General features: G+C 43.4%; 1 protein-coding gene across 4 annotated transcripts in view; it reads right to left on the reverse strand.

Moving 5' to 3' along the window:
* Positions 1 to 6,787: 6,787 nt before the first annotated feature.
* Positions 6,788 to 25,400, reverse strand: part of MTFR1L (mitochondrial fission regulator 1 like) — a 131,942-nt gene continuing 113,329 nt past the window's right edge. For all 4 annotated transcript variants that reach the window (XM_085647840.1, XM_085647844.1, XM_085647843.1 and 1 more), the window contains 2 exons: positions 19,101 to 19,419; positions 6,788 to 7,217 (listed from right to left, as the gene is read on the reverse strand). In XM_085647840.1, coding sequence (XP_085503966.1) covers positions 7,091 to 7,217; positions 19,101 to 19,419 — 446 coding nt within the window. In that variant the 3' untranslated portion in view covers positions 6,788 to 7,090. The remainder of the gene's footprint in view (positions 7,218 to 19,100; positions 19,420 to 25,400) is intronic.

Consider the following 25,400-nt stretch of genomic DNA (forward strand, 5'->3'; position numbering starts at 1 on the left):
GCACCGAGGGGAGAATTATCAGGTCCGTGGAATTTTTGAGCCCAAGACCCACCGAGGCGGGGAATTGAACCCTGGTCCCGGGCTAGACCTCTGCATCAGGGTCTGCCGCTCTAATCATTGAGCCACAGTTCTGATGCATCTCTGCAGTGCAGTTCATTTCCTGACAAGGCTGAAGGGATGCGAAGTGTTTGAACCAGCAGCTCCGTGATATACACCTCTGGGTTTGGAACAGAGCCAGACTGGCCGTAGCAGGCACCGGGCATTTACCCGGAGGGATGGGGCCAGTTTTCTCGCCGTGAGGGCCGTTTTTGTCACTGGGGGGCCCCCAGTTAAAAAAATAAAATAAAAAAAAAAAGTGGTACTTTTTACTATTATCCCCTCCCGGGGCGGTTAACCGGCCCTGGTTTGGAAAACGGTTTAAAAATCTAGTGAATGGTTGGGCATTATGGGAAGTAATACTTTCAAAATATTATTAACCCCTGTAATAATACAAATGATGATTTGTCCCATAATTTTATTTCTTGTGATTAATTTTAAGTGTTTCATTAAAAGAGGTCAAGCTGATAGGTTGAAACGGATCCATAGAAATGGAACTAGAATGTTTGAAAAAGATGGTCTACAACCAAATGAAAATGGCAAAACAAAATTCTTGAAAACAGCTGAATAGTACAACTTAAATTAGTACTAATGGCAAGTTATTACTAAAGATGAATGTATTCTTGTGATTACAATATATAAATCAGAGGGAGGAGTACTACAGAAGTGTTTTTTAAATGTGTAATTTTGGGTGACAAAATATATGTGATCCTAAAGCGGTTTATGATTTATTATAGTTGGAACCGATGACTTAATAATGCACTTAAAACTATATTTCTAACTCATGTGGAAGTGGTTTTATCAACGTGTTTTTGTTGTATACATTTTCCTATATAAACCACATTTGACTGAATTGGATGTTTCTGGTGTACAAGGCAAACCAGCTCCTACTCATTTCCTCCCACCCCCCCCATTTGTTTTCTTTCCTCGTGGTTTCTGCAGACGTTGCAGAGTGCATAGAACACTGTGACGCAATTGGTACCTTTCTTAGAGGGCATGTACTGTAAATGAAGCTTTTCTCTGTTTATTGTAAGGCGTCTCGTTGTGAAGGCCTTTTCCAGCTGTAGCAGCGCGATAAGCCAAGTAGTAAATACTAATGTGTGGGGTAAGGTGTTTATATAATGTTTCATAAAGTTGTGCATCTCCGGATAGAAACTGCGGAGATGTGTGTAAAGGTGGGTTATTGACGTTACATTTGGTAAATTGTTAGAAATGTGTTATCGCTACTCATACCGCTGCGTTTGCAGTCCTTGCTTATTATGCATAAAAACTGTATAGAAACCTCTGGCTAGAAGGGTTTTGGAGAGACTTTTCTGAATTCCTTCTGATTATGTATTTGCTGAGTATCTTTGTGGCATTTTAGCCATGTTCTGTAGCATAATGAGATTTTGTAATACAACCTTTAAACTTTCCCTTGGACTAAAACTCATTTATTGATTGGTCTCGGTTATTTCTTAGCTAATGTCAATTTTATTGGTTCTGATGGTATGAAGGGAGGTGACTTAATAGTAGATCAGTGGTGCCGAAGCAGAATTCCAGAGGTAAAGTTTTGGGTTCTCTGGATTTTGGGGTGCAATACAATATTGGTGTTCTGCTCCCACACCACATAACCTTTGCTACTGTTGGCTAGAATAAACTAAAAGGTGCGTGTGTTCTTTCTGACAGCACTCGTAAACGCTTGTCATTGTCTGTGTTCCCATTTCATCATCTTCATATACATCAAATCTTTTTGACATGCTCTGCTTTCCATGATTTCCCCTCTGTTATTGTTTTCTATTGCCACAAGTTATAATACCTTTGCTCATCTGCAGTCCTTTTCAAACCAGAGATGGCGGCCAAATCTCATGGTTAGACGACTGGAGGCTAGTTTGTTGAATTGTAGAGCAATATAATCAAAGGTTGACATGCACAATATTATACGTTGGTATGTTTTAAGTGATGGCATTTGTACAGATTCTAAAGCACTCGCTACAAAGGCCTTTATTGGGAATACAATAGTTTTGAGCAACACCTGAGCCCATGTTATTTTCCTCCTAGCTATTTGTATTGCTAAATCGTACTGAGCAACGGCAAGATGGCGTGGGGTTATAGCTGGAAAAATAAGGCGTTGCGGTCACTTACTGAACGCTCAACTGTCATACCAGGAGCAAAGCTCCCACTAGGAAGACTGACTAATATGTAATCTATTATACTCTTAAGCAGCCCAATATGAAAAGTGCAATGCCTTGGAGCGTCTGATTCAGTATAGCCATTGTAGGCCAACTGGTTAGGTGAGATAGCTTGTGCCCAATCTGTGAAATAAAAAACGAGAGGTCTGCCTTACTACTTCATAAGCTTTACAGAGCTTTTATCATCAAAATATACCATAACTATAAAGTAAGTCAAATTCTGATTATATCGGGAAGGCTTGTACACTTTAATGTAAATTTCAGTTTGAAGCGATGATTTTTGAGATTTCTGCTTTCTTAAATGGTGCAATCCAAAGAAGGATGAGTGGCACTCTCCACTATCAATAGTTAACTTCTCCTATCGAACGACAATATCCAGTATATATTTATTTTTCAAGTTTTATATAGCGTGAACTTGACCCAAGAGCATCAGAGCGTGTTACAGAGTTTGCACAGACAGCGTTTACAAGGAATACAATACAAATAGGATGCATGAGTACTTGGAAAAAATATACAATAGAGGGTGGAATAGATGGTTGATAAAGTTCGGAGGTAGCGATGGTAGAATGTAACGGGGTTGGCGGAATAAATGAACAGTTGTTTCAGAGGAAAAGATGTATGAGCTCTTCGATAGAGGGGGAAGAGGTGCAACTGAGTAGTAGTTTAGGAGGGTGGGTTGATGAGAAGAAATAGTTTAAGGCTTTTCCTGAAGGATGTGTGCGATTCATTGTCATGTAGTTCTTGTAGCAGAGCGTTCCAAATTCTAGGAGCATTCCCAGAGAAGGAACGGGTGAATTATCATTTTTGTCTTAAATTTGAGCGGAATTAGGAGTAGAGTGTTTGAACTTCCCAGAGGTATCTGTTTGCCAACTTTTTAAAGTTTGCTAGCGAGGTAGTTTGGTTTTTCTAGAGTTTCTTGCTTTGACTGGTAGCCAACTAAGTTTTTTAAGAGTGGGAATGATGGGATCATATCGTCTCTCCCCAGAGAGATGTCTAGCCGCTGCGTTGTGTGGATTTCATAGGTATAAGGTGGATATTTGGAGTACCAGTGATTGTTGTCGTAGTCCAGCTTGGAGAGGACGAAGGATTGCACTATGGGCTTTAGAGGGGGGAGGGGTGTTTGAAGGGTTTGATTTTTAAAAGAAACTTTTTTTTTTTTTAGGTGTTTTAGCATGTAGAAGGCACTTTTTGCAGAGGCATTGATATGGTCTTTTATGTTTAAGTTTTTGTCAAGCGTAATCCCAAGTGATTTAACAGAGTTGGAGCTAGTTTACAGTTTAGTGCATTTAGGTTTTCAAACCAGTTCTGGGTAGGATAAGGCTTTTCGTTTGGCTGGATGAGGAAGAGGGATTTGGTTTTGTTTGGGTTGAGCTTTAGGTGGTTGTTGGTCAGCCAGGTTTGTACCATGGAGAGAGTGTTAAGGTGCTGGATGTCTTTGGACAACAAGATTTTGATGTAGATTTGGATGCTATCGGCATAGAGATGGTAAGCAATCCTGGCTTGTTTTAAAGTCACTGCAAGGGGTTCCATAAAGAGGTTGAACAAGGCAGGGGATATTGTGCATGTGACCTGCATGGTACATGCATTGTGTGAAACAGTAAACTAGAGTCATGAAGGCATTTTGGGAGCCTGGCCTGTCCCTGTGCACTTGATGAATGTGAGGTTATTTTCCCAGACAGTGGAAATGCGAGACAAACAGACATTGAAGTGGGGGTGAAAAGTAGGATCAGGAAGACCAGGTTCCTTAGACAAGGCCAATTAGGCCTTTTGCGGAGATAGCCACTGATTAACCTTCCTGTAGCACTGTAGATGGTGGAGGGGACGGGTGGGACTGCAGTCTCTGTTGCTAAGGTGAAAGAGCCCCTATTGGGTGAGGCTACCCCTTTGTCTCTTCCCTGATCTCTGTTCAGTGTGGCTGTTGACAGCCAAGTACATGGTTTTGTGCTTCAGTTGTGAGCATTCCAGGCTGTAGACTACTTTGCTGTGAGGAGCATCACTCTATACAAAGGCTGTGTCTGAAGAGCAGCCTTGAAATGACCCTTGAAAGTAGAACCACCCCAAACCAGTTCTGAAAGTGCAGACAGGGAATCCACATCTCCTGCCTGCTTTGACTGTATAAAAGCAGAAGCCACTGACCCACCAGTTCCAAGTTCGGTTTAACCACTGAAATGCTCCACAGAGTACTCAAAGTACGCCTCTGAAATTAGAGCTAGTGTCTGCCTGATAGCCAGCTTACCCGAGGTGAGGGAATAAACCTGAAATATGCCTTGATGGTAGAAGCTGTTCCTCAGATTTGAAGCCTAGGATTCAACCTGCCTGCTGGGAGAGGGAAGGATCCTACCAACCCTGCAGAAGGTATGACTGTCCAGTGAGCGCCAGAAGCAGCTGACCCACACTGGTGTGTGGGTTTGCCAGAAGAAGGAAGACTCTGGAAAGCAATCTGTATGGCCCGAGAAGCATGGGCCGCTGCACCTATAAACTGTACTAGACAAGGACTGTGTTGCTCCAACTATGCACTGTGTTTGAGGCAGGTTCTACTGCCAGGAAGAGGCTCTACCAGAGGCAGATCTTACAGGCAGCATGAAGTAAAACACCTAAAGTAACCTGCTGCAGCTACAGCCAAAGACTGCAATGGCTGCCCTCGTTTTATTTTTTGTTGCATAGTTTTATATAGCCCGAACTTGACCCGAATCAAATCGGGTATCAGAGCGCTTTACATAGCACCCGTTACGTTACATGAGGACACACATTCATTTTTTGTTAGGCACGGGGAGATTAAGTGATTTGCCCAGAATCACAGGATGTTCAGCGTCATTACCGAGACTCGAACCCAGTTCCGAGGTCGAGCGCCCCCGTTAGGCCAACTCCTCTCCCCATCTGCCCAGACTTCTGACCCTTGGCAGTTCAAATGCTACACCTCACCTGAGACCCAGAAGCAGGTTCCCCATCCACAGGAGAAACCACCCATCTACACAGCGGTTGGAAAGTGGCCTCAGGTGTCTGCTGTTTCCTTCTGCTGGAATGGGGGTAGGGGCCATACCTCCAATTGGCATGTCTCCTCACGGGCATGAGAAGAGACATATGCTGCAGGAACCTGCTGGCCATCAGGGAAAGGACTCTGGCAACTGGGCAGGGGTGAGACTTTGTTAAAAAGGGGAGCTAATTAATAACCGAGTGCTACAAACAGAACGGATGTGCAATCTACACCCAAACCTTGTTATATGTCCAAAGGATATGCTAAACCCAAAGGGAAGACTCCTCAAGGGTGCCCTCCCCTTGGTACTTCTAGGCAAAGTTTAGGCAGAAGCCAAGCACCAAAGTGCTAATTCTGCCTGTGACCTGTTCTGTGGAGTATTAAAGTCTTTTTTTAACTGTTGTATTGGACTGGGTTAGACAATCACTTATTGCACTGCTGTGTGATTACAGAGTTCTAAGCTTGGGCAACCTGACACTACCTGCCTTAGACTGCTCGCTATTGCCACAACTGACATTTAAGTGCTGAAGGAGCTTTACTTGGTCCAGTTTTGCAGAGCCACAGTAAGACAGACCAGAGACATCAAAGGAAAAAATTACTCATGCCCAATGACTGGGGAGGGGGTGGGGCATCCATAGATTCAAAAGCTGACACTGCTTTGAGATTATCTCTTGGAATTGAGCATGGGAAAAGGGGAAAAAAAAAAACTTCCACATTTTACTTGTTTTCCTCCATCTTGCCAAAGTGAGAATGAGAGAAGCGTTTAGGCCTCTTTAGGAAGAGGCAACACAGACATCCAAATCCCTGGTCACATGAGATTTCTGACAATGTAAGATTATAAAAAGTAAAAGAATGGTTATGAGATTGGTCTTCTTACGATGCCCTATAGCACCTGTTAATGTTCCAAATCTTGAGACACTGACAGAAACAAAGGTTCAAATAGGATTTGCATCTAACACTGCGGTTCCATGTTGCTCCCACAACATTCGAATTTACAGGTTTGGTGGGGACTTCAATGCCACTAAGATCTTGCTTTAAAAATGAATGACCACTAATGCCAGGTTTCAACAGCCACTGAATGCTTCTCCCGCAATGAATTTTTTTTGCAGTTTTATATAGCTCGAACTTGACCGAAGGTATCAGAGCACTTTACATGAGCACCAGTTGCATTACTGACAGACTCATTAATTTTTAGGCACGGGGAGATTAAGTGTTTTGACCAGAATCACAGGATGTTTGAGCCTCCTGCCAGACTCCAACCTGGTTCCCCAGTTTCAAAGTCGGACACTCTAGCCATTAAGCCACATCCCATTAACACAGGTTCTCTTTTGCAAATCAGGTCACAAAAGCAAGGGCATTGTTCCAATAACCTTAAAAACCAAAAGACTGATTCACTGCACATAGGCACTGAAAGCACGGGCCATCCAGGGGATGTTGGGAGTATGGACTTTTCATCAGCTTCCGAAAAGATAAGAATGAAAATATGACCGTCACCATAAGAAATATGTCTTCGAAGCTTCCTTGTGAAGAACACACAAAAAAAGCCAACAACACTGCAACCTTCATTTAATCGGTAAAAAGGTAAATGCCTACTTTTCCACTTCTTTACAGCGCTTCAAAAAAACTTTCATTCTTGTACAAGAAACTTTGAAATGAAGTTTATGTAAACTAATTTTATGTATTTTTTCTTTACAAGTAGAACATTCAATTTAAAAAAGTATAGCTTTTACCAACTTGCTCCATTTGCAACCAGTGAATAGAAGTTAACTTTCACTGGATTGTTCAAAATTCTATGGGTGTCTACAAAAGGCTTTTTCTGGCGTGCATAATGTGAGAGCATACAGTGGTCACACTACTGGCTGACGTTAATGTCCTTCATTGTTGCATTCACATCCTTAAGAAGAAACTTATTTCGTAAAACTTCAGAAATGAGACTAGCAGGATCTTCTTCCTGGACGGAACTTCGACTTCTGCTACACCTGCAACAGCAATTATAAATGTTAGAAATACTTCTAGAAGAAAACAGAATAAGGATAGTTTAATTACTAAAATCTGTCGCATTATTACAGCAAATACATTCTTGGATAAAACACAATCCAGCAGATGGTGCAAAACGCTTTACAAAATGTTTTGCCCTTTCTGCAATAGTTCATGCTACTTGTTGGGAAATGCGAAGCATAAACATTTACTAAGACCCATGCTGCAAAACAAACTACATACTATTCTTATATAGCACTATATTTGAAAATAGGTGTGTCAGGCCCATCGTCCTGTCAGGTAATGTGTTTACAGGCGAGAGGCTTCGTTACATGGAGCAATGCTACAGCATGGAAGTTAAATATAAAATTTAAGCAAAAATGATTTCCTCCAGGGATTGACTGGAGGCTATTCTGTTCTGCGTCTTGCAAACACGGCCAAAATATGATTCCGCCGTATAAATTAACATCTGGTTACTTAACACGTAGAGGGCCTTTCAAGAGGATGATGATCTACAATTCCAGGAAACTTATATTGAGCTTCCAATCCTCTATGCATATGCTCGGAAAGATATTGTTCATCTATAGTAGAATAGATTTAGAATAAGCTGAGGTCAGAGATATCTTTAGAGTGGACCAATTGTAGCCATCTGTGGTGGATAATCGCTGAATTTTGCAATCATACGTCCTCAAAATCTTCTCTGGAAGCAAGAATCCTTCCCTTTACTCTCTAAATCAGCAGTCACTTTCCTCATGTGACCAACACAGCCCTGAGAGGAGAAAACCCAAATGAACCAATCATCCACGGGGATGAAACCCAAATGAACCAATCATCCACGTAAAGACTGGTGTGAAGGCCACGCCACCGCAAACAAGTGCTCCTGACAACGTCACTATCTGCTGAAGTGTAACTCAGGCAAAGTGGAACTCAGGCAAAATGGATCTCATCCAATTGGCAATGTACCCTTACAGCTACATATTAAAGAAATCTAAGATGGAGCAAACTTCTTAGAAAGTCAAAAGAGGACCCCAGCACTTCTATGACACATACCCATTCCTGGCAGCTGAGAGGGGAACATGAATTGTGCCAAAGATACCCCCTTTAACTATCATTGCAAGTTTTTTCTAGGCAATATTTTATTTGCTTTTTAGCTGCAATTAAAAATAAATAGCAAGAAAAGTAATAAAAAAGTAATTAGTTTACAAGTTACAAAATGCTGTACTCCTAATCTGTACAGAGCACCAATTTATGAACTGCTTAGCGATGTTACAGCTATTACAGATGTAGGCTGTTAACTAGCATAAACATTTCAATCACCTTTGATGAGAGGTACAAATTGATCACTACAAGATACCATACTCTAGTACTTGGATCTGCCCTTTCCCTAGTAGTTTTTATTTTCTGAGCTTGCATTTAGTTTCCAGGTGTTTAGTGTTGGGATGGCTTGCTGTTTTTATAGTGCAGTAGTTCATATATTTGCGGGAATCAAAACTAGCTCCATTATTTTTAGCTGTTGTCCATACATTTTCTTAGGACTGTCTCGACAGCCTTGTTTATTGTGGCAAATCAATGATAAAGTATACAAGCCAGATTGGTAAAAAGTTATGTCAGACGCCACAGGTATGATCTGTTTATTATGAAACGTTATGACAATGGCAGTAGGCCTACTGTGAAAAGTTTACATAAAAGCCAATAGGCCCTCAAAGGTGTATTGGTATTTCACGGTGTTGAAGCACAGACTGGTATTTTGTTCTATAGAAATCCCACAGATCACCTTAGTAGGCAAGGGATTGGGGTTATTCTTTTTTAGGGCAGTAGAAGATCTGCACTGTGATAATCCTTGCTAGACCCTCCTAGGAGGGAGCGTGCCAGGTTTACTTGCCTGCCAGGTTCTTGTAACACAACAGGCATAACATACAAATATGCATATACATAAGACTGGTTTGGACCAACCCTCTTCAATCGAAGATAATTGGTGAATAAAGCTTTGAAGAAGCAGTGGATTCTCTTAAAAGGGGGCGAGTGCCCTTCCTCCCTTTTCTATAAGGAAGAAATTTATAAAATAATGGGATTTTGGATACTTATGAGTTACGACTTTTCGTTTCTTCTTTTCTGTTTTATTGGCAGTATATAGAGTCTTTTTTATTATCGGTTCGTATTGGAAGGATTAGTGTGATGAACTAAAAGAACTTGCCATTTTTGTAAGAATATTCCTAATCTATTAGCTCATGGGGAGATTTGATTAAGGTAAGCAGATGTACTGTGAGTGGTCAGAAAACAGGTTAGCACCTCAAACTTATAATTTGGTGACTTAGATACAGCCATTTTAGTTTAGCAGCAATGCATTTGAGCAAATAGCAAAAGGGGTAAACACAGGAAAAGTACTCCGGATTGAATAAATAGGGATTCCCCATTAATCCAGGTATCTTATTTGAGGAGATTTGATTAAGGCAAGAGGATACACTTTGAGTAGTCAGGGGACATGTGAGCATAAACCCAGAATTCAGAGATTCTATTTAAAAACACATCATGACAAAACGGCAATTTCTTTGGCTAGAAGATAATTAAGTGAATGCTTATTTGTAATGACACCTTTGTACTTTAATCGTCTTTGCTTTTATGATTTCACTTTCAAGTAAATAAAAGTACATGAATTTGAGAACATTGCTGTATATTTGAGATTGTGCGTATTTTATTTTATAAATTAATGCACGTTTTCTAATTATTTTGCAGATATTAATTCTTAACAGCCCTGAAGAAGCAGTTCACTTTTAGGTGCGAAACGTGTTGCCTGTACAACAACATGGAAACTAGTTATTGCAGTTGTTATGAATGGAAGGCGACTCATGGAACTGTTTGCCTATACTACATCAATAACATTTAAATAAGCAACACTGAATTCTGGAAGTAATGTTACACACGTAAAGATACAAATTTGCAAAATGAAAAACTAATTAAATTAATATTGTATTGATATGTTCAAGAAATAAATGTAATTTTTGTTTAATTTTAAAACTGTTATTGTTTCTGTTTTATGGACTCTTCACCAGTTTGTAACATTTATTGTTACAGTGGTTCAGGAAATAGTTGTACTGCAGTTGTTTTCCAGGGCTGTTATAGTAACCCGGTGGGATGAGTCTAACAGGGCCGTTATTACCCAGAGCCCCTTGGTTTTCGCACTTCCCATGTTGTGCCTACCAATGCAACCATAGCAATATCTAGAGCAAAGAAATGTACAATTGACAGTTTAATACCTTACCTGTATGGCCTATCCAATATAGTGTGATTAACTGGAGAATTGGAGAACACAGAGCACACCCACTCTAGTTTTAATTTTGCCTGATTGGCTAGAGTGTGATCAAAATATTTTGCTTAATCAAATCAACACAGTTCAAGATATATTGGCGCAAATTCTTGTGAGCGATATGAATTACGTGCAGGAGGATGACTGTATAAGGAGCATCTTCTTGTGTTCTGTTGCGCTCATCATACTGCAATTCAATGTTTTCTTAGTTGCTAATAAAGTGGTTGAGTGGTACACCAGAGGTCTACGCGCAGCCCTGGAGCTATCCCATTGCCAGGACAGTCACCCATACACAAAATATTATGATCTGCAAAGGGAAATGTTATGTTATGTTATGTTAATGCATTTTCTAACGCACACAGCTACTCCAAGGAGTGTCCCGGCACGAGCACAGGGGACTGAAAGCACTACCAGACTAAGCAAACTAAGCAGACCAAGCAAAAAGATAAGTTTTTAGCAGTTTTTTAAAAGCCAATAAGACATTGTATAAAAATTCAAAAAAGCTTATTGTTTCTATGTTAGGTGCACAAGGGTTCAGTAAACTCACCTTACAAAGTAGGGCACCCACCACACAAATTAATGTACTAGTGAAGTCTTTAAATACTTTTTGGGGGTTGAATGATATGTTCAGGCCTGCCAGAGAAGAAGGTCTCTAGAGCGTAAACTAAATAACAGTGCTTCGCCCCACCCTAAACACCCACATCTTACACAATTTGTCATGGTACGAGTCCCTTATAACATTGATACCTGGCTAGGTTTCTTTTTCACAGAGAACCATATTCTCCGATGCTTAATCACTCCACGAATGCCTTTAATCTTACATGCTAAAACCATACACTTCATTATTCCTCGTTGACGTGTAGTGTAATCATTGCACTTCTCAATCGTTTGCATGTAAGTACCTTCAGTGTATCTTGATCCTGAATTCCTAAAAGCCCTCCTTCTGTGTACCAAATACCCAACCTCAGTCGTAACAATTAGTACACCAAGTATATTTCCTGTAACAGAAGACTGTGATTTTAATCTAAGTTGGTGTTCCCTAAGTTACAGGATCGCAACAGATCCTCGCCTGCCAGAACAATCACTAGTGGTACCAGAATCAAAGATGTGTATATAAAATATACAGTTATACAAACAAGCAAAGGGAGATGCAATAAGTATAACCTTGTACTTGCATACTCCGCCTGTGTTTTTTCAAATGTACAGCTGATACAAGTATACTCCCTTTAATTGAGACAAACTCACACTGCCACACATTAGATATTCGATGGATTACCTCCTTCCTCACCGGAAGAACCCAGAGGATCCACCTCCCACCTTTCCCCTCTGAACCCTAGGAGATCACCAGCGATGTCCCACAGGGCTCATCCCTCAGCCCAACGCTCTTCAACACATATATGACCCCCACTGGCCAACATAGTCAGATCCCAGCGTCTAAAAAGAATTTCCTACGCAGAAGACACCAAACTCATCCTCTCACTCACCAATGACCCCACCACTACCATAAACAACTTCCACAGATGCATGACAAACATTGCCGACTGGATGAAGAACAACTTCCTGCAGCTGAACACAGGCAAGACGGAAATACTGATCTTTAGCAACAAATATGGGATGTTACATCGCATGCGGTACAACACATGCGATTACAACGCGGTCGTTACAACGACCGTGTTGTTACAACGCATACCATTACATCGCAAGTCGTTTCTACGGCTTGCTGTAGGGCGTGCGCTGGACTTAGGAATAGTATAATTTTCTATTCCAACTCCAGCCTACGCAACAGTAGGGAAGGTGTTGCAATATAAAATTATACTATTCCTTAGTTTAGAGCGCCCCCTACAGCAAGTCGTAGAAACTACTTGCGGTGTAATGGTTAGCGTTGTAATCGCATGCGTTGTATCTTATGCGATGTAAACGCTGCTTCCCGCAGCAACGCATACGACGACTCCTGGTGGCCATCAGGGCCAGGATCTACACCCACTCACTCCGACCACGCCAGAAACCTCAGAATCATCGACAACAAGCTCACCATGAAATTACAGATCAATGCCATGTCCCTCACCTGCTTCCTCCCTCTGTGCACGCTACGTATAATTTTCAGGTGGCTACCCCTACACACGAGACGCACCGTGACACAGGCCCTCATCACCAGTCGACTGGACTACGGCAACGCCCTACCCTATAGAGACTTCAGACCATAAAGAACGCTACAGCCAGTCTCATCCTCGACCTTCTCCGACAAACCTACATCACAACCCACCTCAGGCAACTCTACTGGCTTCCCATATCGAAGGGAGGCCAATTCAAGCTGCTGACCCATGCACACAAGGCTCTACACAACTAAGGACCTGCCTACATTTACCACAGCCTGAACGTCCAAAAACCGTTGAGAATACTTCGCTCCACCTCCCTCTCACATCCCCATACTCCCCACATCTACCGAAGCAGAAGTAGAGGACGCTCCTTCTCCCACATCACAGCAAAGACCTGGAACCGTCTCCCCACGCACCTCCGGACCATCGCCTCGGTTTCAGAAATTCGAATGGCCCTCAAGACCTGGCTGGGTCTCTGGGACCTGCAAGCACCTGGATACCATATCGGGTGATTAGCAGCTTTTTATAAATCCTGATTGATTAAGTGACATTGCATATTTATAGTTACCAGTTTGGACCCAAAGTTTCGATAAATTGTATTTTATCGTCTGGATTTTTGAAAAAATCCATCTTTCCTTTTGCTTCAATAGACAGCCTGGAGTGGGGTAGTAAAGCATATGGGATCTTCATGGTTCACAATTTATCTTGGACTTCATCCAATGTTGCTTTTTTTCTGCTTTGTCAAACCATAGTCTGGGTAGAATGAAAGGTGGTTCTAAGTATATTCAACGTTCTTGCTGGTGTGCCACTGTTAACTTGACTTTGTGAAAAAAATCTCTTAAAACAAATCATGATGGTTCTGGGAGGTGACCCGGTGGCGAATACTGGCTTGGTGTCCAGTGTCCTCCATCTACATGGAGGATCAACTTTATATTCTGATCCGAAAACAAGGTGGGTATAACGTCTCCAAGGAAGGAGTCCCATGGGGCACATGTTATTGCATCTCAATCTTTCCTTGAGGTCCATGAGCTTCACTTCAAGCCTCTTCACCATGGATTATAAGCTGGCTAACTGTCTTGAGTGGTCACATTCGTCATCTTCCATTCACCCCTAATATTGTGCGATCCATCTTGGAAAGAAGTTCACTAATTTTAGCCAGGTTAAGCCGGAGTAAAATGAACTGATTGCCAGATGGTCAATTGTTTCTGAAACGGACCTTCAGCTCGCCATAATAAGCAGTTTTATTTCTGTGTTTGATGGAGTCGCAGGATGATCTGTCCTGTGTGCTGGATTGGCGGAGGTGTGCATAATTTTTGTGAAGCTGGCCTCTTGTGATTCAAGCAGGACTTCTGCATTTTGGTGGTTCTCAGAGTACACTTGTTCCTCTATCGCACATTAGCTGCTTTATTAGATCATCAAAAGACGGTAGTGCCTCAAAAGGAGTGCCAAAGAGAAAGCGTATTCACAAGTTCTGACACCCAGGTTCAGTTTCCAAACGGACAGCTTTATGTGGCAAGCTCAGTGCCAGCCCCCACTTCAAAGCTATAGGATCAGCCTGGTAGGGTGACAATAAATGTGTGCTTATCTATCAAATGCCTCCTGTTCCCCCAATCTATTGGTTGGACTTCAAATCACTCACTTCAAAGACTGCAATAATAGAAGAACCCATAGCTTTGTTGTATAGTCTTACTTTGTAATCTGATCAGGCAATCTCTTGCTGGTGTGATTTGCTTTGCCTACACCGTTGGGCCTGTAAGTGTCTCTCGGTGAGTGCCCCTCCACCTATATCAGGATTTAGCCCATGCAGCAGCTCTCAGTTGTTTCTGAGAGACAGTGGAGAGGTACTGACTTTTATGACCCCCCCCCTGAAAAGCCAACGTCAGATACTCAATCACCTTTTTGGTTTGTCCTGTGCAGAGACCCGCCCACCAGGGGTCACCAGCAGCATCGAAGGGAAGGGCAAATACATTTCATTCAGGGCCCCAGATATAAAGGCCTCATCTGTGCCACAGCAATCCATGCTGTGAAGCACCGTCATGCCAGCTGACAACATACCTAAGTCCTGGGTTCAAGCCACATCTCATCACCACCCACCAACCAACAGGGATAGAACACTGGTGCACCAGCAGCCTATAAAACGTTGGCAACCATGGAGCAGACCTAACATAGCATCCCTGTGAGGCATCAACAGCAGTCAAAACCAATCTCACAGCCACACCAGCACACCTCCAGAGCGACAGAGAAACAGGTATTGCCTCCAGTGCTGTTCTTGCACTGGGGGTTGAAATATCAGAGGAGCAATTTTGGAGAGTTATAGTACAGAGGTATGGAGGTTTTACTGGCAGCGCACTGAGGCTGCGCTGGAGTGCATCTGTTCAGGAGTTCCAAGAGGCTTCTTTTTAGGTCCCGCCTGAGCCAGCGCATGCGCTGCACCGGCGAGACATTTAGTGAGAGGGCTTTTAAAAGTTCGACCACAGCTTTTTGGGTGGCATGGAGCGTGCAGTTACACACACAATGACGAGCAGAGGCGCCATCTGGCTTTCCTCTCTTGTCATGGTGCGCGCGCACGCATGCATGCACTACTTGCGTGCTTGTTTTCTTTTTGTCCACTCGTGGGGCTGCGCTTGTGTTTTAGCACTTGTGTGTATTTTTTATTTTACATTTCTGCACGCACGCACCACTCGCGTGCTTGTTTTCTTTTTGTCCACTTGCAGGGCCGCGCTGGTCTTTTAGCGCTTGTCTTTTATTTCCATGGAGGCGTCATAATGTTCCACTCAAGATGGGGGTTCAGCGCCTGACTTTCATATGATGATGACGTACTGCTGTTGTGGACCATTGCCCAAACGACCCTGCTCAGTCCCCTTTCCTTCTTTCATCTAGTATTCTCTCCCCTCCTCTCAGCTCCTTCGTACTGCGATTCCCTTCCCCTCTCAAAATTACGTCCATATGTTTCTGCTGTGTTTGGCTTTCCTCTGTTACGTCCTTGTTCTTCTGCCCTGGTCCGCGTGGCTTACCTATTTCACTCTCACCCTGCCCTGTTATTATTCTCTTATTTCACTCCGCCCCCTTTTCTCCTCTACAATTATTCCTCGCCTCTCTCCTGTTTCCCCCTCACCCATCCAGTTCATACGGTCTTCTCAAATTTCTACCCTTTCCCTCTGCAGTCCTTCCTCTTTCTCTCTCCCAATTTCCATTTCGCGTGCTTCCCATTTCTCCTATCTCCCCCTACCATCCCCAGCAGGTTGGTCCACTCACTCTGCGTTACCTTGCCTCTCCTTGCACTGCCCTTGCCCTATATTGCCCCCAATGCAGAGGAGGGGATGTGCTTTACTTTGGACCCTGGTGTGGCTCTGCCTGGCCTACTTTGTGCGTGGCCCGGAGTCCACAGTGTTGGTGCGTCCTAAACCTGGGGGGCAGTGCAAGCAGGCCTCGCAGGACCCAGGAAGTACATGAGGACCCAGGAAGTACATGAGAGCCCAGCGCTGGCGTAGTACACGCGTGCCCGTGCGTTTCCTACCACTGCACAGCAGGACTTCCTCACAGACAGCCACGCACTGGACTGTTTATCAACCCAGAAGCATCTTCACTACTTAACTACCACATATTGTGCTCAGTAACTTGTATCATTTCATCTTGTTCACTGTCCACATTGGGGCTTTTCAATATATGGTGTATTGTTATTTAGTTCAATATGTGATTCATTATTTTGCTTGATGTTTTTTTCGCTTCTTTAGGTGGTGTGCATCTCCTATAAGTGGTGTGTATCTTAAATTATTAGATTTGTTGTATATTTTCTGGTTTGTAAGGCTTTGCACTTGAAGCATTTATTGTCACTTCTCCTTAGGTGCATGCAGGATTGTGTAGGAGGTTTTTGTATGTGTTTTGTCCTAGGTCGCCCGGAATATTCTTACCTAACATGAATGATTGCTTGTAGAGCAGCTTGTGCATGTTTTGCGATGAACTGCTGTCCCACTTCGTGGAATTGTTGGCTCAGAAGAGCCCAAAACTCAACCAGGAGCGCTGGTTTCCAAACACCATCAAATAGTTTCACCCACACTTTCACAGGGGTTCATTCTGTGAAGCTAAACCTTGTACCTTATAAGTGTTTAGCCATGCAACAGTTGATGTTGTTGCACCAGGGATATTGTGCTGCATAACTAAATACTTATAAGGTCCCAAAAGCAAGACCTTTTGGCTATGTCAATGCTGGTTAATTTTTCCACAACAACCAATCTGTAACAAAAACCCAGGACGAGCCGTTGCAAGTGAACATTTATGTGGCACCCAAGAACTTAAACTTCTCCTTATTGCCCCGGAGGTTAAGAGACTAACTGGCACATGCATCAACAAAGACTTTTGCGATTCCTTAATTGCGATTAAGGAATCGCAATTAAGGAATTGCAAAAGCCTATGCATGTAGGAATCGCTATAAAAATAGCGATTCCTACAAATTCCTTAATTGCGACTCGCAAATTGCGAGGCGCAATTAAGGAATGCCGTCCCATTCATTCCTATGGGCCTCCAGGCCCATAGGAATTAATTGGAGATTGCATGAGCAATTTGCGAGTACCAGTAGGTACTCGCAAATTGCTCATGCAATTTCAAAGGTGCAAGGGTGTCAAAATGACACCCTATTGCACCCCTGAAATTGATCTGTGCACATATGTTGCACACACACATGCTCTAAGGGCATGTGTGTGCGCAACATGAAACATTGAAAAATGCACAAAAGTGCATTTTTCAAAGTTTTTGCAAATTACCATGAAGTTCAACTTCATGGTAATTTGCTCCCCCTATTAGCGAAATCGCTAATTTTTTTACTTTAATGCATTACATTTTAAGGAATCTCAATTTGGGATTCCTTAAATGCAATCGCAATTTAAGGAATCGCAATTTAGAGATTCCTTAAATTGCAATTTTTGCATTTGGGATGATGCATCCCAAATGCAAAATTACCGGTCGCAAAGGGGCAGATTCTGAGAATCTGCCAGTTTGCGACCGGTTTTTACATTGATGCATGTGCCTGAAAGTGATAAACAGGATGATAGAGGGGAAGAGACTTAAGACCTACCACATAAAGCACACAAGGGTCTTTGGTAATATTTTTCCAAGCAGCACACCCCACTCAACAGTGTACAGTCCACTCTCACATCAGCACATTGCTAAATAGGATTAAAGAAATGTAGTTTCTGAGCCTACATTCCGTAGTGTGCATATACAAAATCCAATTGTTGTTACTTCTGAGTAATAATAAAATTGTTCATAGTCTGTGTATATAGCACATTGGGCACTTAGTGAAATCAGACTGGCGACTTCTAAAAGAGAGGCGGGAACAGGCTGCCTTTTACTGGTCTGCTTTTGTCGTTATATGTTTTACATTAGGGCGAACAAAGCAGACACAAGGAGATGGTGGACGGAGTGCTGAAACCTTTCAGACACTCACCCCCTATTACAGATCTGGGCTGAATCCATAATTTTTATTTAGCTCACTTAGCCAGCCCAGTTCAGATCCAGCCATTTGCAAATCAGTCTTGACCCTGTTCCTCGTGTAAACAGTCCAGCCCGAACTGCAAAGCTAGATCTTCCCTAGACCGGAAACAAGCCTCCTGGGACCAGTTTCGAGGTAACACCCCATATCAACCAGGCTATATTGAATGCAGTGGCAAAGTAAGCAAGAAACCCATGTCAGGGCATACCCTGGCAACTTAGAGAGAACAAAGCAAACACAAGGAGATGATGGACGGAACGCTGAAACTTTTCAGACACTCGCCCCAGTCACAGATCTTAGTTGAATCCATCATCGTTCTTTAGCTCACTTCACATCCCCAGTTCAGACCTGGCCAGTCCAGCTTGAACTGCCAAGCCAGGTCTTCCCTGGACCGGAAACCCGCATCCTGGGACCTTCATCTAACCTATATGACCTATATGACACCCCCCCCGCAGCTCCAACTGGTTGGTAAGACTCCCCAAGCTAACTACCTCTGTTCCTCGCCGGACGCTGACTTGTTCCAAGTGGTCTGGTCCTGTCACATGATGGTTCGGTACTGGTGGAAGAGCGAAAGCTTTTGAAGTCCTAGACTAGACTGGCCACTAGAATTTTTTCCCAGGGTTGCCCTGCTAGGTTTACTAGAGGTCTTGGGAGGACTGAGAATGGAGTGCACGTTCATCAGGGTTGCAATGTTGTTTGCCAAACAAGACATTGCTCAGAAATGGGAGATCCACAAACCCTTCCACAGTGGCCGAATGACGGGCGGGGGTGGACTTGTCTGCTCATGAAAAGCCCATTTATGTGATCCAATGCTGCCCACAAAAACATGGGAATATCTAGGGTATATGGTGAGAATATCATGGTTTGGATCTGGAGGATTGACCAATTAATTTTATTATTTTTCATACATGATTAGAAAACAACAACAACAACAAAACTACGTAAAAAACAAGTTAAAAGATATTAGTAAAGACTTTAGCCCAGGATTCGGACATACCAATCTTTGCTCTGCTTCATCCTGTGTATATCCTGTAGAATGCCCATCATGTCAGCAAAACTATTGGACTTTGACATAGACACAGATTCTTCCTCATCGGCAGCACAGCTTGCATCATTTAGTCCTCGACCACCAAATTCTGAGGTTGATGAAAGCAGCATAGAAACTGATGGAATGTCGGGGCTATCCAACTCCTCCTCTTCTTCTGAGATGTCACTGATTACAAACGAGGCGGAGGAGTGGACAGGTGATCCAAGACAAGGGAGGGATGACAGGTCTGATCTTTCCGACACTAGATCAGTCATCATTGAAGTGGTACCTGTAGTAAAAGTATATGCAGTTTTAAACAATGTAGCTCTATTAACAGTATGTTTCTATTTTTTTTAAAGCGTTAATCTTCTGAATATTTTGCAAGACTTCTAAAACCTCGTTTTATACTTATTTTGCACCGTAACTGTATTTAGAGGATGTCAGCCAAGAAAATGAAATCAATTTTGTTTTAATATTTGGTTTTCCCTTTTCTACAACACTTTAAGAACTCATGTAACCAGATCCTTACTTTAAAACATAACGACAGATGAATCAACAATTCTAGGTACACACTTATAGCAGACTGCATATATGAATAGTGCTTGTCCAAAACCAATTAGTGATTCCCATTGAAGGTATATCTTTCATTCATTCTTTAATACAGCTGCTAATGCAATATTCAATATAGACTGTATTCATGTATTCTGGCCCACAGAGGCTAAAGGGTATGACAAGTCAAATAAAACAAAACTCATTACAAAAAAGAAATCTGCACAGAGGGGAGGATGTCCAGTGGTATGGGGGAGGGATTTATTTATTTAAAACATTTCTAAAGCGCATCTGTCACATAACCGGTATCCTGGCACTATTGGTATTGATGATATTGGTGGAAACCAAACAATCAGGCACTGATGTTTGGAATTAACAGGATTTATTTTGAAATGTTATCTGTATTTTATTTGCTTGTTTTGCTGTAGCACATACCGTACTCACGGCTACGTAACGGAACACTGTACAACCAGTACATTAGAACGGCTGGCCTAAAAGTTCAGCCTTCTCCACAAAGCAGCAGCGAGCTACCAAAATATTTCGGTTCAGTCAACACAGCAGCCTCAAACACAGACAGTGAGCTTGGTATACTAGGATGCCAGTGAAGGATGAAACTGTCTAAAATGTTTGATTTGTAATGGATAGCTTATCACCTAGTTTACTTTACGGTGGAGGAATAATTCACAACAATACAATAGTGGGACTAATATTTAGGGGTCTATGCAGCTAATATTATGTCAGGACAACTGATCCATAGGACAATTCCCTGCTGGCACAGAACTTTGTGAAATACCTGAAGGCAAATGCAGGTGGGGAGAAAATTAAAAACACAAAAGGCAAAGTAGGGCACAGCAGACCTGAAAATGAAATAGGCAGTACCAGGGAGACGTGTCACAGAGGAGATGAGGTCTTCAATTGTGGATCACAAGCCTGCCTACTTAGTGGGACTACCTTCCACAACACCGGACATAATCTAATGTTCATGTCAGACCAACAAAAGAGGCTAGGGGAGGGCTGCAGCAAAGTGAATTAAAAAAGGCATGCAGAGAAGGAGTGAAATGCAGTGGCTGTGCAGACAGAGAACGCACGGGCAGAACTGGCATAATGTGTGCAGCTGTTAACTTTCAGAGTAGTATTGCCCTATAGTGTTGGAGAAATTGAAACATTTTATTACCAAGAAATCATCCTTAAAACAGCACATCAACTTTATCAGTACATCTTAACTTTGGAGCTGAACTCTGTAATCAAGACCCAATAAAAAGTACGTCACCACCTACCAGACAGCATAGCTGTCTGGCTATGTGAAAGACATATTCGGGACTTCCAGAAAGTTGATCTGGGAATGCAATTGCACCCATCTCTTGCTATTGGTCTTGTGGTTTGTAAGGAATATGCTACTTACCAGTATGCATCTGTTCTTGGCATGTAGAGCTGCAGATCTACACACTTTTGCACAGATCGCCATCTGGTGTTAGGCCAGGATGTTTGCAGTTTGTTTTTCCTCTTGGAAAGTCTTTGGAAGTCACGAGGTCGGTGACTTCTCCTTTGGATGGTATTGCGCATGGGCTTCGGCTCCATCCTCAGATTGTTTTTCGCCAGCAGGGAAAGATGGAGCGTAGTAATAACAGTGAAGAAACCCATGTGAGTATCTAAATAAGATAAACTGGAACAGATACAGGTAGCCGGGGAGGCGGGTGGGCGTGTGTAGATCTGCAGCTCTACATGTCAAGAACAGATGCATATTGGTAAGTAGCATATTCCGTTCGAGGCATATGAGCTGCAGATTACACACTTTTGCATAGCAGTTCCCAACGTTAGCGGCAACCACCGGTATCTGTTGCAGTGGTTTGAAATAATGTTTTGAGTACAGCCTGGCCCACACTAGCTTGTTGCTTAGTTTGCACATCTACACAATAGTGTTGGGTGAAAGTGTGCGGTGTTGACCATGTAGCTGCTTTGCAGATATCATCTAATGGGATGTTCCCTAAAAATTCCATGGAAGCCCCTATCTTTCGTGTAGAATGGGCTTTAGGGGGAACGGATATCGTTCGTTTTGCTTTGTGGTTGCAAATCTGGATGCATTTTACAATCCACCTAGCTATCCCTGATTTTGAGATGGGGTTGTCCTTGTGTGGTGGAGAGAAAGAGACAAACAGTTGTTAGGTCTTGCGGAAAGGTTGTGTTCTCTCGATGTAGTAGAGTAAGGCTTGTTTGACGTCTAGCGTGTGCAGAGCCCTTTCTGCAACTGTCTGTGGTTGCGAGAAAAATACTGGTAGTTCTACAGATTGGTTTAGGTGAAAAGGGGAATTGACTTTAGGTAGGATTTTTGGGTTGGTACGGAGAACAACCTTGTTATGGTGCATTTGAAGAAAAGGTTCTTGTATGGTAAGTGCTTGTATCTCACTGATCCTTCTAAGGGAAGTGTTGGCTACAAGGAAAGCAGTTTTCCATGTTAGGAATTGTAGTTCGCATTTGTGCAAAGGTTCGAAGGGAGGCCCCATCAGCCTTGTGAGAACGATATTTAAGTTCCACACAGGTGAGGGTGGTACTCTGGGGGGAATTATTCTTTTCAGGCCTTCCATGAAGGCTTTAATGGCAGGTACTCTAAAGAGTGAGAGATGTTGCCTGTTTTGTAAGTAAGCTGCAATTGCTGCGAGGTGTAGTCGAATGGACGTATAGGCTAGAGTACACCTTTGTAGGTGGAGTAAGTAGCCTATGATGTGTTGAATGGACACGTCCAGGGGATTGATGGTGTTGTTATGGCAATAAACAACAAATCGTTTCCACTTGGCAGCGTAGCACGCTCTAGTGGTAGGTCGTCTAGCTTCTCTGATGACGTTCATATAGTCAGGGGGAAGATTTAGGTACCCAAATTCTAGGATTTCAGGAGCCAGATCGCAAGGTTGAGCTGAGCTGGGTCCGGGTGTCTGATCTCTCCATGGTTCTGGGTTAGGAGGCATGGTGAGAGGTGTAGTTTTTGGTGTGGTACTACAGAGAGTTCCAGCAGCGTGGTATACCACGGTTGTCTGGCCCACAGCTACTAGGATTAGTGTGAGGGAGTGTTGTTGTAGCTTGCGCACCACTAATGGAATGAGTGGGAGAGGCGGAAAAGCGTCCGCAAATTTGCCTGACCAGTTCATCCATATCGCATTTCCTTTGGACAATGGGTGTGGGCATCTGGCGGCGAAGCTTGGGCATTGTGTTTTCGTGGGTGGCAAAGAGGTCTATCTGTGGATGCCCCCACATTTGAAAGAACGGTTGAAGAACCTGTGGGTGAAGTTCCCACTCGTGGATTTGTTGCGTCGGTCTGCTGAGCAGATCTGCCACGGTGTTTTGGACTCCTGGGACATGTTGAGCTAGGAGAAAGATTTTGTGGGGAATTGCCCATCTCCATATGCTCTGTGCTAATTGAGAGAGCTGTGGAGAGTGTGTGCCGCCTTGTTTTTGTATAGAATACATGGCCGTCATGTTGTCTGTGCGAATGAGGACTGCCTTGCCTGAAATCAGTGTTTGAAAATATTTTAGGGCTAAAAAGATTGCTAGTAACTCCAGATGGTTGATATGGAGTAACTTTTGTTGAGGCGTCCATGTGCCCTGCACGGTGAGATGCAATAGGTGAGCTCCCCAGCCGGAGAGCGATGCGTCCGTTGTTAGTATTATCTGGGGAACCGGGTACAGGAACGGTCGACCTTTGGAAAGGTTTGTGGTGTTCCACCACTGCAGAGAGCGATGGGTGCGACCGTCTACCAACACCAGATCTGTCAGTTGACCTTGGGCCTGGTTCCACTGGTGCGCTAAGCACTCTTGGAGGGGACGCATCTGGAGTCTTGCGTGGGGCACTATGAAAATGCAAGAGGCCATCATCCCTATTAGTTGCATGAACACTCGTGCTAGAAGGGAGTGTTGATGTATGAATTTTTGTCGTAAAGCTTGAATGCTTGCAATCCTGGCCAGATTGGGGTAGGCTATCGCTTTTGAGGTGTCTATGGTGGCACCTAGGTATTGTTTTATGTGGGATGGTTGTAGCTGGGACTTTTGGTGGTTCACCGTGAAGCCTAGTTGGTGAAGTAGTTAGATTGTGGTGGAGGTGTGTTGTACACACCGATTGTATGAAGTGGCTTTTATCAGCCAATCGTCTAGGTATGGGAAGACGTGAATGTGCTATCTTCTCAAGTGTGCCGCCACCACTGCCAGGCACTTGGTGAATACCCGTGGTGCTGTTGTGACTCCGAACGGTAGCACTTTGAATTGGTAGTGTTGTCCGTCCACTACAAACCTGAGGTACTTTCTGTGAGCATGGTGCACTGGAATGTGGAAGTATGCGTCTTTCAATTCCAGAGTGGCGAGGAAGTCGTTTTGGGAGAGGAGCAGAAGTACCTGCTGAAGCGTTACCATATGAAAATGGTCTGAGTGTATGTATGTGTTTAGGGGCCGGAGATCTAGAATAGGTCGTAGAGTCTTGTCCCTTTTTGGTATGAGAAAATATAGGGAGTAGACCCCCATATTTTGTTGATTGACAGGAACGTGTTCTATTGCCTGTTTTTGTGGGAGGGTGATTACCTCCTGTATTAGTAATTTTGAATGTTCTTGTGACATTGGGCGTTGCCTGGGTGGAATGTTTGGGGGGGTAGATGTTAGTTCTAGGCAGTAGCCTGACCGAATTATTTGGGTCACCCATTTGTCTGAGGTGATGGTCGCCCAGACATGAAGGAAATTTTGGAGTCTGCCCCCGACCGGAGTGGAATGGTCTGGGGGGAGTCATTGGGTAGGAGGTGTGGCAGAACGGGCGTTGTTTGTTTTGCCTCTGCTCTTGTTGTTGTTACCCCTGTAGCCGCCTCTTTGGTAACCTTTTATAAAGGTGGTCTGAGTAGGGGATTTATATGATGTGGACGCTGTGTCTGAGGAGTAGCCTCTGGATATACTCCGAAAGGAGGAGTGCTGAAAGGAGCGTCTGGGCGGGTGACTGTAAGGCCCCCATGGATTTTGCGGTATCCGTGTCTTTTTTCATTTTTGCTTAGGCCTCATCCACCTTTGGCCCAAATAGATGTTCCTGGTCAAAGGGATGGTTAAGGATGGAGGCTTGTACTTCTGGTTTAAAACCAGATACCCTTAGCCAAGCATGGCGACAGAGAAGGACGCTGGTGTTGATGGCCCTGGAGGCTGTGTCTGCTGCATCTCGGGCACAACGTATGGAGGTATTTGTGATTGTTTTACCCTCTTGAATTAACTTGTTGGCCCTAGCTTTATATTTTTCAGGGAGATGGTGCATTATGCTTTCTAACTCATCATAATGAGCCCTGTCATATCTGGCCAGTAGTGCCTGAGTGTTTGCTATACGCCATATGTTGGCCGCCTGGGATGCTGTGCGTTTGCCTGATGCATCTAGTAGTTTTGATTCTTTGTCAGGTGGTGGTGCATCACCTGACGCTTGTGAATTTGCCCTTTTACGTGCAGTAGATACCACTAAAGAATCTAGTGGCGCTGGTCCTCTGATGTAGGAGGGATCTGAGGGAGCAGGTTTGTATTTTTTTTCCAATACGTGGGTTAATGACCCTGGCTCTAACTGGGTTCTTAAAAACTTCTGGCGCATGCTTTACCACTCCTTTGAGCATGGGCAGTATGGAGGTGGACCTATGTGCCGTATCAAATGTGTCTAGGAGGAAATCTTCCTCCACGGGGTCGGTATGCAAGTCCACCCCGTGATAATATGCCCCCCTTTGA

Source organism: Triturus cristatus, chromosome 3_2, assembly GCF_964204655.1.
Source record: "Triturus cristatus chromosome 3_2, aTriCri1.1, whole genome shotgun sequence".
In the NCBI taxonomy this organism is placed as follows: domain Eukaryota; kingdom Metazoa; phylum Chordata; class Amphibia; order Caudata; family Salamandridae; genus Triturus; species Triturus cristatus.